Source organism: Pan paniscus, chromosome 1, assembly GCF_029289425.2.
Source record: "Pan paniscus chromosome 1, NHGRI_mPanPan1-v2.0_pri, whole genome shotgun sequence".
In the NCBI taxonomy this organism is placed as follows: domain Eukaryota; kingdom Metazoa; phylum Chordata; class Mammalia; order Primates; family Hominidae; genus Pan; species Pan paniscus.
This window is the reverse complement of record NC_073249.2, coordinates 163,446,665-163,461,839: the sequence shown is the minus strand read 5'-3', so window position 1 is coordinate 163,461,839 and position 15,175 is coordinate 163,446,665. Positions and strand designations below refer to the sequence as shown.

The 15,175-nt window shown below is 37.0% G+C and overlaps 1 protein-coding gene across 1 annotated transcript in view; it reads left to right on the top strand.

Annotated features, from left to right (window-relative positions):
- The window catches only part of ALG6 (ALG6 alpha-1,3-glucosyltransferase), a 69,750-nt gene that overhangs the window by 25,799 nt on the left and 28,776 nt on the right, over positions 1-15,175 (top strand). Inside the window, exons 3-7 of the mRNA XM_055091788.2 lie at positions 3,127-3,211; positions 8,731-8,820; positions 10,918-11,006; positions 12,784-12,866; positions 13,529-13,593. Of these exons, the coding sequence (XP_054947763.1) occupies positions 3,127-3,211; positions 8,731-8,820; positions 10,918-11,006; positions 12,784-12,866; positions 13,529-13,593 (412 nt within the window). The remainder of the gene's footprint in view (positions 1-3,126; positions 3,212-8,730; positions 8,821-10,917; positions 11,007-12,783; positions 12,867-13,528; positions 13,594-15,175) is intronic.

Sequence of the window (15,175 nt, the reverse complement as noted above, 5' to 3'; positions counted from 1 at the left end):
CAGTTTCTCTGCCTATGGGATATAAAATTCTTTTCTGGTTAGCAGTTAAGAAATAGTATAGTCATATGATAAAACATGGGAACTGAAAGTATAAGTATTGTGAGAAGTCAGTAGTTAGTGATCAATATGTTTTTAATTTATGAAGGAAGGCTTCATGGAAGATTTAGGATTTCAGATGATGCTTGAAGGTTGGATATGAGTTGATAGAAGTAGATGTATAGAATATGGAATAAGAAGCATGAACAGAAACTTTGAATTTCAAAGTGCCAGATAGTAACTTAAAAATGTTTTTGGGTGAGAACTCATATATGGCACTGTGTTAAAGCAACCTCGGCAAAATTAATTGGTCTGCCATCACAAATTAATGTTGCAGATCAGTAAGTGAAAAATCAGGGACTCACAAACTCAAGTCTTTTGAACTTAAACGTCCTTGCTGTATTAACATTCACTGATAACCTATGAGGGTGGCATTGAGAATCTACTAGGTGCTATTACATTCTGAGAATAGAAAACTTATTAAGTTTCCTTCTGAGAGATAGAGAGACAGAGACCCACACACATGATGCGTGTATACTATGGTTAATTTCTTGTGCAAATCACTCAATGTATATATGCTATAGAAAAGTTAATCTGGGTTTCCCATGATTGTCTCATAGTGGGAATATCTTCTTAGAGATTATAGCGTTTAAAGAATATTGGTATAATTCAACAATTAAATACAAACACTTCATGTAATGTTGTAAAACTGGAGAAAAATCTGGATTAGATTTCAGTGAGCAATAATATGTCATTCTTCAATATGGCACACCTTCCTAATGGGTTAATTAGTATATTTGACTCTATGTGATTTTTACCTTACATGCCAGTTTAAAAAGCTGTGATTATACTGTACCTCTTTGGGCCTTCTCACAATTTTGTAGTCAACTGTTAGTTAAATAGTGAGTGGGTGTTTACTCTTTACTAAATGGAGATAGCGTTACATCTTTTTTTTTTCTTTCTTTCTTTTCTTTTGAGACGGAGTCTCACTCTGTCGCCCAGGCTGGAGTGCAGTGGCGCAATCTCAGCTCACTGTAACCTCTGCCTCTCGGGTTCAAGTGCCTCAGCCTCCCAAGTAGCTGGGACTGCAGACGCCCACCACCACCCTGGCTAATTTTTTGTATTTTTAGTAGAGATGGGGTTTCACCATGTTGGCCAGATGGTCTCGATCTCTTGACCTCGTGATCCACCCACCTCGGCCTCCCAAAGTGCTGGGATTACAGGCGTGAGCCACCACGCCTGGCCACCTTTATGTCATTTTAAATGATTTAAGAATAAAAGCTACTTAACCAACTTATGAGGCATTACAGAATAGGAGCTAAGAGCATGGATTATGGAGCCAGTCTGCCTGGATTCAAATCCAGACTTTGCTGCTTATTATGTGAATGGCCATTGCCTTTGTTTTCCCAGCTATAAAGTGGGTATAATGATAATACCTATTTCTTTTCTTTTTTTTTTTTTTGGATGGAGTCTCACTCTGTCGCCCAGGCTGGAGGGCAGTGGTGTGATCTTGGCTCACTGCAACCTCCGCCTCCTGGGTTCAAGCGATTCTCCTGCCTCAGCCTCCTGAGTAGCTGGGATTACAGGCACGCACCACCATGCCCGGCTAATTTTTGTATTTTTAGTAGAGACAGGGTTTCACCATGTTGGTCAGGCTGGTCTCGAACTCCTGACCTCGTGATCTGCTCACCTCGGCCTCCCAAAGTGCTGGGATTACAGGTGTGAGCCACCGCGCCTGGCCAGATAATACCTATTTCATAGGTTCATTGTATTCGGTATATAGTAAGCACTATCAAGTGTTAGTTATTACAAATCCATTATCCCTTATTTGCAATTTTGAAATTAACGTAATCAAACCGTAAAGCAATAGTTTTTATACAACTTATTTGACAGCAAAGCCTGATCTAATTAATGACTTTTTAACATATAGTCTGTTTTTGACCCTATACTTGACCTTAAGTTATTTATAGTTTGTAAAAGTCCTTTGTAATGGCTGGGCATGGTGGCTGACGCCTATAATCCCAGCACTTTGGGAGGTCGAGGCAGGCAGATCACTTGATGCCAGGAGTGTGAGACCAGCCTGGCCAACATGGTGAAACCGGTCTCTAATAAAAATACAAAAATTAGGCAGTTATGGTGGCACATGCCTATAATCCCAGCTACTTGGGAGGCTGAATCATGAGAACCGCTTGAACCCCAGAGGTGGAGGTTGCAGTAAGCTGAGATTGTGCCACTGCACTCCAGCCTGGGTGACAGAGCATGACTCTGTCTCAAAAAAAAGTCCTTTATAAAATGCAGATACTCGTGTTACTATTTTATGATACATATTGGGCAGTATAGTTGACAGCCTTATGAAGTAAAAATAAACCTGGATATAATTATTATTGAGTACAGTCAGCCCTCTGTATCCATGGATTCTATATCTGTGGATTCAGCCAACCATGGATTGAAAATATTCGGGAAATAAAAAAGGATGATTGTGCCTGTACTGAACATGTAGATTTTTTTCCCTTGCATTATCCCCTAAACAATACAGTATAACAACTATTTATGTAGCATTTTACATTGTTAGGTATTATAAGTAATCTAAAGATGATTTAAAGTATACAAGAGAATGAGCAGAGGTTATATGCAAATACTATGGCATTTTATATAAGGGATGAGCATCCATGAAGTTTGATTTCTGTGGTAGTGGGGGGTCCTAGAATGAATCCCCCACAGATACTGAGGGATGATTGTCATGTTAATAATAGTGTCTATTTATTGAATGTTTACCGTGTGCCAGGCACTATGCTGGGTATTTTATATCCGTTATCTTATTTATTCCAGTAGTCTGCAGTAGGGAAGTTGTATTGATCCTGTTTTTAATGTGCTGAAGTTTAGGGAGATTAAGTAATTTGCCCAGCGTCACTCCAGCAGTGTGCCAGCAGTGCTAGATTCAGATTTTATCTCTCTGACTTTCTCGGTAACTCCTGTGTTCTTTCTGTAACCTACACTGCCTCTCTAATTTAGACAATTTTCATAAGGAAATAAAAATCACTGATATGCTAAAGTACATTGTTGTTTTGCTCTTTTTAACTTTGATCTTAGGTGCTGGAAAACCGCCTATGTTTGGTGATTATGAAGCTCAGAGACACTGGCAAGAAATAACTTTTAATTTACCGGTCAAACAATGGTATGATAATTTTAACTTGTTTTTCTTGTTTATCATAGTTAATATAGATTGTTTGAAAATATTAAAGGGACAACACGCTATTTTCTTCATCTTGAACATCCTCATCTCTTGCATGCTGGTGCCACATATGTATTGCCTTGCATTTTGTAGGCCTGTCTTTGAAATTTGATAGTCCTGAAAGTTAATTCATATACTTAGTTAGGTGGGCTATGATGCTGAACTAGAACGTTGATGATAAAACTCTGAATGTGTATATCCTCTGTACATAAACTATGGAAGCACCATCATAGGCTAAAAACATTTCTTCCCTGTTCCCTCATCCACTGTTTCTCTCACTAAAGATCACTATGATTGTAACTATAGATAAAAATAAAAGAGAGCTTTGGCAGTAGCTGATGGCTGAATTTGCAGAGCTGAAAAGGGGACCAAAGGGAGAAGCCTACAATAATAGGACTTGTTTTCAACTCTGAAAATTTCACATGTGTCCTTTTGATTCACCTTTGAATACCCTGCATCTAGTATAGGGCATGGCACATTGTAGACCCTCAATAAAAATCTGTGGAAGGAATGAGTATTTAGGTGTTCATTTTCTCTTTTTTTTTTTTTTTGAGATGGAGTCTCACTCTGTCGCCCAGGCTGGAGTGCAGTGGCGCGATCTCAGCTCACTGCAACCTCTGCTGCCTGGGTTCAAGCGATTCTCCTGCCTCAGCCTCCCAAGTATCTGGGATTGCAGGTGCCTGTCACCATGCCCGGCTAATTTTTGTAGTTTTTAGTAGAGACAGGGTTTCACCATCTTGGCCAGGCTGGTTTTGAACTCCTAACCTCGTGATCCACCCACCTTGGCCTCCCAAAGTGCTGGGATTACAGACTTGAGCCACCAGGTGCGGTCTAGGTGTTCGTTTTCGTATGGTCTCATTTCCATAGCTTTCTCTTTGTATTATGAAGGAGGAGGTCAGCTCTACCCTTCATTGGTTATATGATACAGTATATATTGAACCTTCTGTTTCTGAAAACTCAGAGAACTTCATAGACATTTTTGTTAATTATTATTGCTCTCTATCATAATTGAGCAGTGGTGATTAACCTTAATTTTGTATACAAATCTACCTGAAGTATAAAATAGCAGTAGCTTAGTGGTAAAGAGTGTAGGTGCTAGAGTCAGACTGTCTGAGTTCAGATCCTAGCTCTACTATTTATTAGCTGTGTGACCTTTGGCAAATCATTTAACTTTCTCAACCACAGTTTTATCACTTGTAGAATGAAAATAGTAGACTACATATTTCACTGGGTTATTGTGAGGACTGAATAAAATGATACATGTAAAGCACTTAGGCCAGTCCCTAGCATGTAACGAACTCTCAATAAATGTTAGCTGTGGTTATAGCATCATAGAAATTCATGCCTGTGTCATTTTTATTGAACATATCCTGATAACAGTTGATGACATTATTTATTGACTTACTAGATGGTTGGTAGGTTATTCTCTTAGAGACTGGCTATATAAACTGTTCATATTATATTGTTGACTGCTTTGGCTACTGCTTTTATATAGCTCTTTATCAGAGAGTTTTATGCAAGAACTTCATATTGAGTTTTCTATTGATAGGTTGCCTGTTCCCTAGTCAGAGTTTGGAGTGTTTCAAATGGAAGAGGAACTCGAAACACTTTAAATGTCTCTTAGTAGGGGAATGATTAAATAAAGTCTATTTCTTATGTGCTCATTTTTTCTAGGTAGATTCCTAGAAGTGGAAGCTCTAAAGTAACACCAGGATATCTCTTTCTACGTACCCTGACCAACATTTAATAATACTGGACTTTTAAAATTGGCATTTCCTTGAGTAATTGTGACCTGAGCATCTTCTAATGTATTTATTGATAATTATATTTCTTTTTTTTGAGACGGAGTCTCGCTCTGTTGTCCAGGCTGGAGTGCAGTGGCTCGATCTCGGCTCACTGCAAGCTCCGCCTCCCAGGTTCACGCCATTCTCCTGCCTCAGCCTCCTGAGTAGCTGGGACTACAGGCGCCCACCACCACGCCCGGCTAATTTTTTTTTGTATTTTTAGTAGAGATGGGGTTTCACCATGTTAGCCAGGATGGTCTTGATCTCCTGACCTCGTGATCCGCCCGTCTCGGCCTCCCAAAGTGCTGGGATTACAGGCTTGAGCCACCGTGCCTGGCCGACAATTAGATTTCTTTTCAAAATTGCTTGTTCATTTCTTTCCCCCATGTTTGTAGTGGATAATCATTTTTGTAATGATTTGTATGATTTTTAAATTGTTATACTAATTTTCTATGCTGTGTAATGAATGACCTCAAATGCTAATTGCTTAAACACACATTTATTATCACAGTTTCTTTAGATCAGGAGTTTGGGCACAGCTTAGCTAGGTATTCTGCTCAGAGTTTCGGGAAGGCTATATTTCAGGTGTCAGCTGGGCTGCAGACTTATCAGAGGCTCAAATGGAGAAGGATCCATTTCCAAGTTCCCTCAGGCTGTTGGCAGAATTAGTTTCCTTGCATCTGCAAGAGTGAGGGCTTCAGTTTCTTGTTGGGAGCCACTCTTGGCTCCTAGAGCTCACATGCCATTTGTTGCTATGTGGCTTCTCCAACATGGCCATGCACTAAAATATGCCAGCTTGCTTCTTTAAAGTCAGTGAGAGGCAGTCTGTCTAGTATATCTGCTAGCAAGACAGAATATTACATGTACGTGAAACAGAAGCACAAGAGTGATATCCTATCACATTTACCATATTGTATTAGTTAGATGCAAGTCACAGGACTTGCCTACGCTCAAGGGGAGGGGATTGTATGCACGCAGGAGTCTGAACAGCAGGAGTTGGTGTTCTCGGTGGTGACCTTAAAGTCTGTCTACCACGACAGTATAGCAGTACTGTACACTTTAATCATTTTCCTTATGTGTGTGTATGCGTGTATAAAATAAACGTCTTCTTTCTGTTTGTTCTTGTCTTGTTCTGTAATTGGTGTCTGTTGTCTTATAAAACTTTCTACATTTTGATGTGTGTAAGTTATTTCAACTATTCTTGCAACTTTTCTGTAACTTTGAAACTGTTTCAGGCTAAAAATTTTTTTCTTTAAACAAAAATACCAAATATGACTCTGTGGGTTGTCTGTTAGAGAAAACTACATCTTAAAGTTAATGGTAACACTCTTGAATGTAATTTTATAATTCGTGTGGCAGCCATTTTTTTTTACTTACTAAACATCTACTGAGATTACATGGGGATTCAGTGGGAAAATACATTTCAATGTATAAATTGTATTTAGACAACTTTTTGGGTATTGATATATCTAAAGTAAGGCCGGGCGCAGTGGCTTACGCCTGTAATCCCAGCACTTTGGGAGACCAAGGCGGGCAGATCACGAGGTCAGGAGTTCGAGACCAGCCTGACCAACATGGAGAAACCCCATCTCTACTAAAAATATGAAATTAGCTGGGCGTGGTGGTGCATGCCTGTAATCCCAGCTACTCAGGAGGCTGAGGCAGGAGAATCGCTTGAACCTGGGAGGCGGAGGTTGCAGTGAACCAAGATCGCAACATTGCACTCCAGCCTGGGCAACAAGAGCAAAACTCTGTCTCAAAAAAAAAAAAAAAAAAATATATATATATATATATATATATGTATATATATAAAATATAAAGCAGGAGTATCAACTAATTGCTTTATTCCTACTGATATATTTTGATGCTTTACTTGAAACACTTTTAAGCTATCTTCTCTTATGCTTCTTTGTTCTGCTTTATGAATTTCCATAAGAATGGGGAGCACTGTTATAAATCCTATATTTTTTTCCTCCTAATCCAACCAATGACTTTATTTTTAGTATATATCATTGCATGCTTGCAGCTTACTGTCAATGCCTCTTTTACTCATCTCCAGTGGATCTCAAGGTTAAACTAAATGAAAAAATAGGTTTTGTCTATTTTCAGAAGCTGAAAACCAAATCAAGTTGTATTGGACAAAATGTGATTCTTGAATTACTTCATGGTTTTCCATTGCTGTATCCATCTTAGTTGTTTTGTGGCTAGTAGCCAATTGGAACTACTATTGAGCACTTTGTGTCAGTCACTGACCTCACAGCTTTACTTGTTTAACTCAATGCTTCAACAGCTCTGAGGCTGGTAAAATAAAACTTTATGCTATATAGTAACATGAATTTGGAAATGATATAATTGGTGCCTGTCTTCAGGTATCTCTGTCTAGAAAAGCGGGTCCTTTGGTCTGCATTATTTGCCTGGCCCGGTTTCCCAGATTCAAGCTGCCAAAAGGGGCTCCAACTAACCCAGAGATTCTTAGACTCGCTGCTTCTTGGCTTCAAGTCCCAGCCAGACATGGAACCCAAGATTGTTCACATGGATGTTTCTGGAAGGACAATGACCACCAGCTGGTACCATACTGTAGTACTCTATGCCCAGATGTCTTGGCTGTCTACCATGCCTTGATAATTTTAATCCCCATCTCTTCCATACAAACCTATGTTTTATGTAACTGACACTAAGAATAGACCTTCCGAAGATGATTAATAGGTTATTTGATGGGATCATGTTGAATGCTAATTTAAAGAAATATTTTTAATTCAAAAAGTAAGAGATTGTGATAGTGAGGAATTGTGACCCATTTGAAATAAGTTAGGCCGGGCATGGTGGCTCACCCCTGTAATCCCAGCACTTTGGGAGGCCGAGGAGGGTGGATCACTTGAGGTCAGGAGTTCAAGACCAGCCTGGCCAACATGGTGAAATGCCGTCTCTACTAAAAATACAAAAATTAGCTGGGCCTGGTGGTGGGTGCCTGTAATCCAAGCTACTCAGGAGGCTGAGGCAGGAGAATCGCTTAAAAAAAAAAAAAAAAACCCAGGAGGCGGAAGTTGCAGTGAGCCGAGATTGCGCCACTGCACTCCAGTCTAGGTGACGGAGCAAGATTCCGTCTCAAAAAGAAATAAGCTTATGAACAATGGTTATTTATGAGTTATATAGTTTGGCTTGCACTGTTGTATTCTTACGATTGAGAAAATAAATGGAATAGAAGAAGAAGCTGCCTAGTTGTAAAGGACATGATTAAGAAATTATGTTAACTTAACTTTTAGTTCTCGAGTCATGATAGTTGTATATATTTCCTTCACATTCTGGCTAACCAGAGGAGCCTATCAATTTGTGGACATTAGACCTACTTTTCTTCCTAAAATTCGGAGAGCCTTGCATGTAACGAGGCTCTCGTTACATGTTGGTTGAATTGGTTGCAAACAATCCTATTCTTTTTGTTGCATATTTTTTGTTGTATGAGTGTTAGTCATTGATGAAGTCTACTAATAGTAGGATGACAGTAAATCCCAGTTTGCCTAGGAGAGTCCTGGTTTGTGTCTAATGACATGGCTTAATTATTAATAGCTTAAGTAAATTACATTATTAAGCTTAGATAAGTGAGGTGCAATGTTAAATTATAAGTCTACTTCTTGAATATTGATTAACGGAATGGTGCTTTCTTCTTTTTTTCTTTTTCAGGTATTTTAACAGCAGTGATAACAATTTACCGTATTGGGGATTGGATTACCCACCTCTTACAGCTTATCATAGTCTCCTATGTGCATATGTGTAAGTTTTTCTTTCTTAATGTAACTCTAAATTTTTATGCCCTTGGCAGATTTAGTAAGAAGCAGTGTGATGGGGCTTTCTTGAGTAGAGGAGAGATTGCTTATAGCTGCTATTGTATTTTTTTTTTTTTTTTTTGAGATGAAGTCTCACTCCATCGCCCAGGCTGGAGTGCAGTGGTACAATCTCGGCTTACTGCAACCTCCACCTTCCAGGCTCAAGTGATTCTCTTGCCTCAGCCTCCTGAGTAGCTGGGAGTACAGGTGCTCGCCACCATGCCTGGCTAATGTTTGTATTTTTAGTAGAGACGGGGTTTCACCATGTTGGCCAGGCTGGTCTCAAACTCCTGACCTTAAGTGATCTGCCCACCTCAGCCTCCCAAAGTGCTGGGATTACAGGCATGAGCCACCGCACCCAGCCACTGCTATTGTATTGTGTATTACAAATGGGTTTTAAGAAATAACTATTGGCTGGGAGTGGTGGCTCACGCCTGTAATCCCAGCACTGTGGGAGGCCGAGGCGGGCGGATCACGAGGTCAGGAGATTTAGACCATCCTGGCTAACATGGTGAAACCCCATCTCTACTAAAAATACAAAAATTAGTCAGGCGTGGTGGCACATGCCTGTGGTCCCAGCTACTAGGGAGGCTGAGGCAGGAGAATCGCTTGAACCCAGGAGGTGGAGGTTGCAGTGAGCCGAGATCACGCCACTGCATTCCATCCTGGGCAACAGAGTGAGACTCCATCTCAAAAAAAAAAGAAAGAACTATCAAAGTTTGAACATTTCTATAATTTTTTTGGAGGACATCTAGCAAGAAATGCAAAAAACCGAGTTTTGTTTTGAAGTAGAGATGTTATCCATATGTGTAGACTACTAAGAAATATATCTAATATGTGTTGTGTATAAGAAAGTTTTTTTTCTGGAACAGCTCAAAGTAAATGAAAACTATAGATCCAAATGGTTACCAACTAATCTGTCAAGTTAGAAACTAGAATAATTGTAGTGTTTCATTTGTGATTGAAGATCAAAATGGGAATTCCTCCTCCTTTTAAAGAAATTGAATAGTTATAGAAGATAAGGAACTTCTGTTTTGGTAAAGACCCAGTTCTACTCTGTAGTGGTATTCCATCTTAGATTTGAAGTGTGTCAGCAAAAATTTGAGGAACCTCTTCACAATATCTCGTGAACTCATCTTCCTTGTTTAATTTCTACTTTACAGCCCTGTGTCACTTCACGATGGGGATACATTCTGAGAAATGTGTGGTTAGGTGATTTCATCATTATGCAAGCATCATAGAGGGTACTTTAGTAGGCAAAATGGTATAGCCTACTATATCTAGGCTGTATAGCATAGCCTATTGTTCCTAGGCTACAAACCTGTACAGCACGTCACTGTACTGAATACTGTAGGCAGTTGTAACACAATGGTATTTGTATATTTAAACATATCAACACATAGCTAGCGTAAAAATATGGTAGTACAATCTTATGGGATCATTGTCCTACATATGGTCCATTGTTGACTGAAATGTCGTTATGCGGTGTCGTTATGAGTGTATTTAATATTTGCAAAAATAAGCTTCATGGATTGAAAATAAACTCCCAAACATCATCATTATAGTATTCAGGGTAATTGTAATATGGTTGAAAATTTCATTTAACAATTGTGTTTAGTTTTATGCAGTGATTTATGATTATTATAGCTGTTTATTGTAGCCAATTGTTATGATAACTAAAATATTATAAATTGTAAAGATGATCCTCTGGTCAACACTAGCATATTGCTTTTTATAAAGTATGTGTTTGGTAAATGAAATGTGACACGCCAGATTGTTTTTACACTGGAAGAACTGTGAAGATAGGGCTTGTAGTTATACCTTACATAGTTTTGTTGGAAGGTAAGCAATGTAGATGCTGTTTTATAGCTTAAGTCAGTTTCACATGATTAAATAAAAAGAGTAAAACTTAAGCATTGACTCTGTTGCTTTATAAGAGAAATGGCCAATTCTCAAAATATTAATACATTCATACATCCTTCAATATCTTTATTGCTAAAAGTGATGAGGAATGAAATATCTGTATATATGCTTTGATTTGCAGGGCAAAGTTTATAAATCCAGACTGGATTGCTCTCCATACATCACGTGGATATGAGAGTCAGGCACATAAGCTCTTCATGCGTACAACAGGTAAAAGAGCAATGGGTAGTGAATGTAAAATTTGATTTTTTAAAAATTTTGGACAAACTGGTAAAGGTACTATTATTGTTCTTACTGACTTTAAAATTGTGCAATTACACATACACATATATTTACAAATATACATATTTGTATACATGATCCAAGACCAAATGTATATGTAAGCTAAAACATGAAAGAGTAGAAAGGAATAATTCTGGGTGCTTTACATTTTTTATCTGACTTAATTCTTTGAACACCTAAATGAGATAAATACTATTATTCTTATTTTAAGCTGAGGAAACTGAGGCACAGTTAAATGAAGCAAGATAGCTATAAATTGAATCTTTAGTTTTTTAGGGTGCTGCTTTAATATCCTAATTCTAAATTTCTTTCATTTTTTCTTCAAGCAAATCTTGCAGTTGTCATCTTATACATTGTATTGTTGTGCAGTTTCTAAATTAAATAATCCACACAACAAATGTTTATTGAGCATGTGTGTGTGCTGTTGTAGGAGCTTGAAAGTAATAAGCTTAGATTTCTTTAAAAGCTTTACATGACTTACGCTTTAATGCTTTAAAAGCTCAGTCCTTTTCCTTAATTAGTCTAAATGTAGTCAGAGTTCGTTCTCCTTACAATTCATCCAGTCATGGAATCTTAGGCCCAAGAGATAACCTGTTTTTCCTCTCTTTCCCTCTCCCACACCACTGCTCTTCCCTCTCCAATGCTTTAATCCTTTCTGAACCACATACACACCATGTGATTATTTGGCTTCTGAACCAATATCCATACTTGCAGGGAACTCACAACCTTTAGAGACAGTCTATTCTGTTTTCAGAGAGCTCCAGTCATTAAAAATTACCTTTCTAAATTGAACTTCCACCAGTCATTACAGATTATGTTTTCTAGGGTTACAGAGAACAAGTCTGATACCTTGTATCCCTAACATCCTACAGGAATTTGAAGTCACCTCTTCTCTACGTTAAAGATTCCTATATACTTCAGCTATTCCTTAGATGAGCAATTTGTTGAATGTGATTATGGTTTTGAGGACTCTGACCACTCTTTTGGGTGTGTTCCAGTTTGTCAGTGTCATCTTTAATGTGGCATCTGGAGCTGAACATATTGATAGATTTCAGTTGATAGATTGATAGTTTACTGTCACCTTTTTCTTGACACTAAGTGAGATATAAGAAAAAAATAAGCTCTTTAGACAGCTATGTTATACATTTGAAGAACTTATGTATTTATTTTTCTTTGTTCTAAAGGACTGCATGTTCAAAATTATGAATTGCTTTTCTTTTTTTAGGATTTTTTTTTTCAGTTTTCTCCTCACCTGGGTTTCTCAAGCTCTTTATATGCATTAATTAGCAAAAGTTTATATTTTTTCAATAAAGACCAACATTTAAAAAAGATTTTCTTACACATCACTACATTTCAGTTATTCTTTATACTAGAAAATTTAGAGTATATAGATTGAGGAAAAAAATATTTCCTTGCTTTGAATGTTTTTAAGTCCAAGTTAGAGCAAAGAGAGAATGTTAGATACATCTGATTGATTAAATGTGTGAATTTGTTAGAGAAAATTAAGAGACTCCTTTGCAATACAGCAATTGAAATTAGTCACAGGTGAAGGGATTGAAAAGTGCTGACTGTGTAAAGGACTTGTCCATAGTGGGGCAAGAACCTTGTGTTAATGAATTCTCAATGTTGGAGGAAGGGAGGCAGTTAATGGGTAGCTGTAAATCCTGATGGACTCATGTTTAAAGTTATTTACTTGTGTTTTCAGTTTTAATTGCTGATCTGCTGATTTACATACCTGCAGTGGTTTTGTACTGTTGTTGCTTAAAAGAAATCTCAACTAAGAAAAAGGTAGGTTTTCAAGCAGCCTGACAGTTCGTCTCTGAAATGTATTCTTTATTAGTCTAACTATTAAGTATAGACCTTAGAGAAGCCATGCTTTTGGAAAGAGAGTAATTAGGAATATTGTATCTTCTATCAATTTTCACTTCAAAAGCATCAACTTATCTTACAGTAATTAATTATTTTAGTGTACTACTAAGATACACTTAATTTTGGAAGTTATGTACTGTTGAACTACATGCCTTGCTGAATTTGTTACTTTACTGGTAAAGCTGAATTTTGAGCTGGCTTGTGAGATTGACCAAACTGAAAGGCATTTTGAAAAGTTGTTGTATATTCTTAATTCATAGTTATCAAATATTATTTTTGGTCATTTTAGATAGGTTAACATTAGATTGACTTCTCCAGTTTGTGTATCTGAAAGTACTTCCTCTGACAAAACCTTTTAGTGGTTTTGTTTTTCCTTTTTATGGAAGTGTCCAATGTCACCTTCATGAAAACTTCATTGTCTAAAGAGTTGTATTATAAAAATTGAATATTTTATGAAAAGAAAGTGTGACACCTCTGGAAAAGGGGAACATTTGCTAATGTGTTAGATAAAAACCACACTTTTACCCTGCTTGATTTGTGTAACAGATTACTTTCTTATCTCACAATATTTTTCTTTACAGATTGCTAATGCATTATGCATCTTGCTGTATCCAGGCCTTATTCTTATAGACTATGGACATTTTCAGTATCCTTTACTAATGCAGAAATGAAGTCAGTTGCATATTGTGAAATCTAGACTCAATGTGTACATTGCTGTCGTCTAGTAATGTCTTATTTGATAGAGTGCTTGCTTATATAAACTATTTCACAATAATATAAAAGAATCTCTTCACTAAGCTTTTATTTGAAAGGTAAAGTACAGATTTATTAAAAGTAGAATTGCTTTTTCATGTTGTTTGGGAACAAAATGTTGGTAAATGATTAGCTCTTTCTGGGGTGTTGGAAAAAGAGTGCCAACTATGGTTATACTCTAGTAATTCTAAAGTGTAACATGTCTTCTATCCTTTGTAAATGTTATCTGACATGAAAAAAGGAGAATGATCTTACAGTTTTATGAGTTTAAAAATTTTTTTTCTATCAGATAGTAGTAGCTAGAAGCTTCAGGAAACTAAAACTGATAATCAAAATATGGCTTTTATATGTGTATTTTTTTGATGCCTAAAATAAGGAACATTCAAACAAAGCTTAGATGAGAATAAATTGATAAAAATCTGTATATATCTATCTAATTTGTCTTTTAATATATTGAATGTTATTACCTGTCTCCATCTCTCTTAAAGGAAAAAAAGACGACATTACACAGCAACATGATTATTTAATTAATAGCTTTTCCTTTTGATGCCAGTCTTGTTTTAGTTATAATAACACTAATAGGTATATCTGTCAAAGGACTTACAAATAAAAGATATTCAAGTCTGTAGTTGTTTTTATCATATATTTTATATTCTGTCCACTTTACTAATTTAGTTTTTTAAAAATTTTGACATTGTTTATGGGATCATGGCTATCAGATACTCTGATAATATCAAGAACAGTGATAGAAAAGGAAAAAATGTTATCTACCAGAGTTTTAAAACTATATTTACTTTGAAATGTGACACTCATGCAGAAAACTATGCAAAATATAAATGTACAGCTCAGTGAGTTGGCAAACTACCACTCATGTCAAGAAATAGAACATTACTAGTATCCAAAAACTACCCTTGTACACCTCCCCATCCTTCTCCCTCCTCCTTTCCCAGTGGTACCCCTGAACTAACTACTAATCCTATAGTTTCCCCCTTTTTTGAATTTTATATGAAAGGGACAGCATAGTAAGTATTCTTTTGTGTTTGACGTTTTGGGCTGAACATTTTGTTTATGAGATGTATTCATGTAGTTGTGTGTAGCTGCAGTTTGTTAAAAGACTATGAAAGTGAATTCAGTGTTCACTTTCATTGCTTTACGATATTCCATTGCATGAATACATGTAATTCTATCACTGAGAGAGTAATTTGGGTTGTTTCCCAGTTTGGGCCATGACGAATAATGCTGCCATGAACATCTTATAAATATCTCCTTGTACATATATAAACATTCCTCTTATGAGTGGAATTGTTGAGTTATAGAGTGTGCACATGTCCATTTTTAGATAATCCCAAGTTGTTTTTAGCAGCATGTACCAATTAAGACTCTCATAACAATGGTGTAAGAGTTCCAGATGCTCTACATCTTGACCAACTGTCAATGGTTTTCGATTTAGCCATTCTGGAAAATTTGTAGTAGTA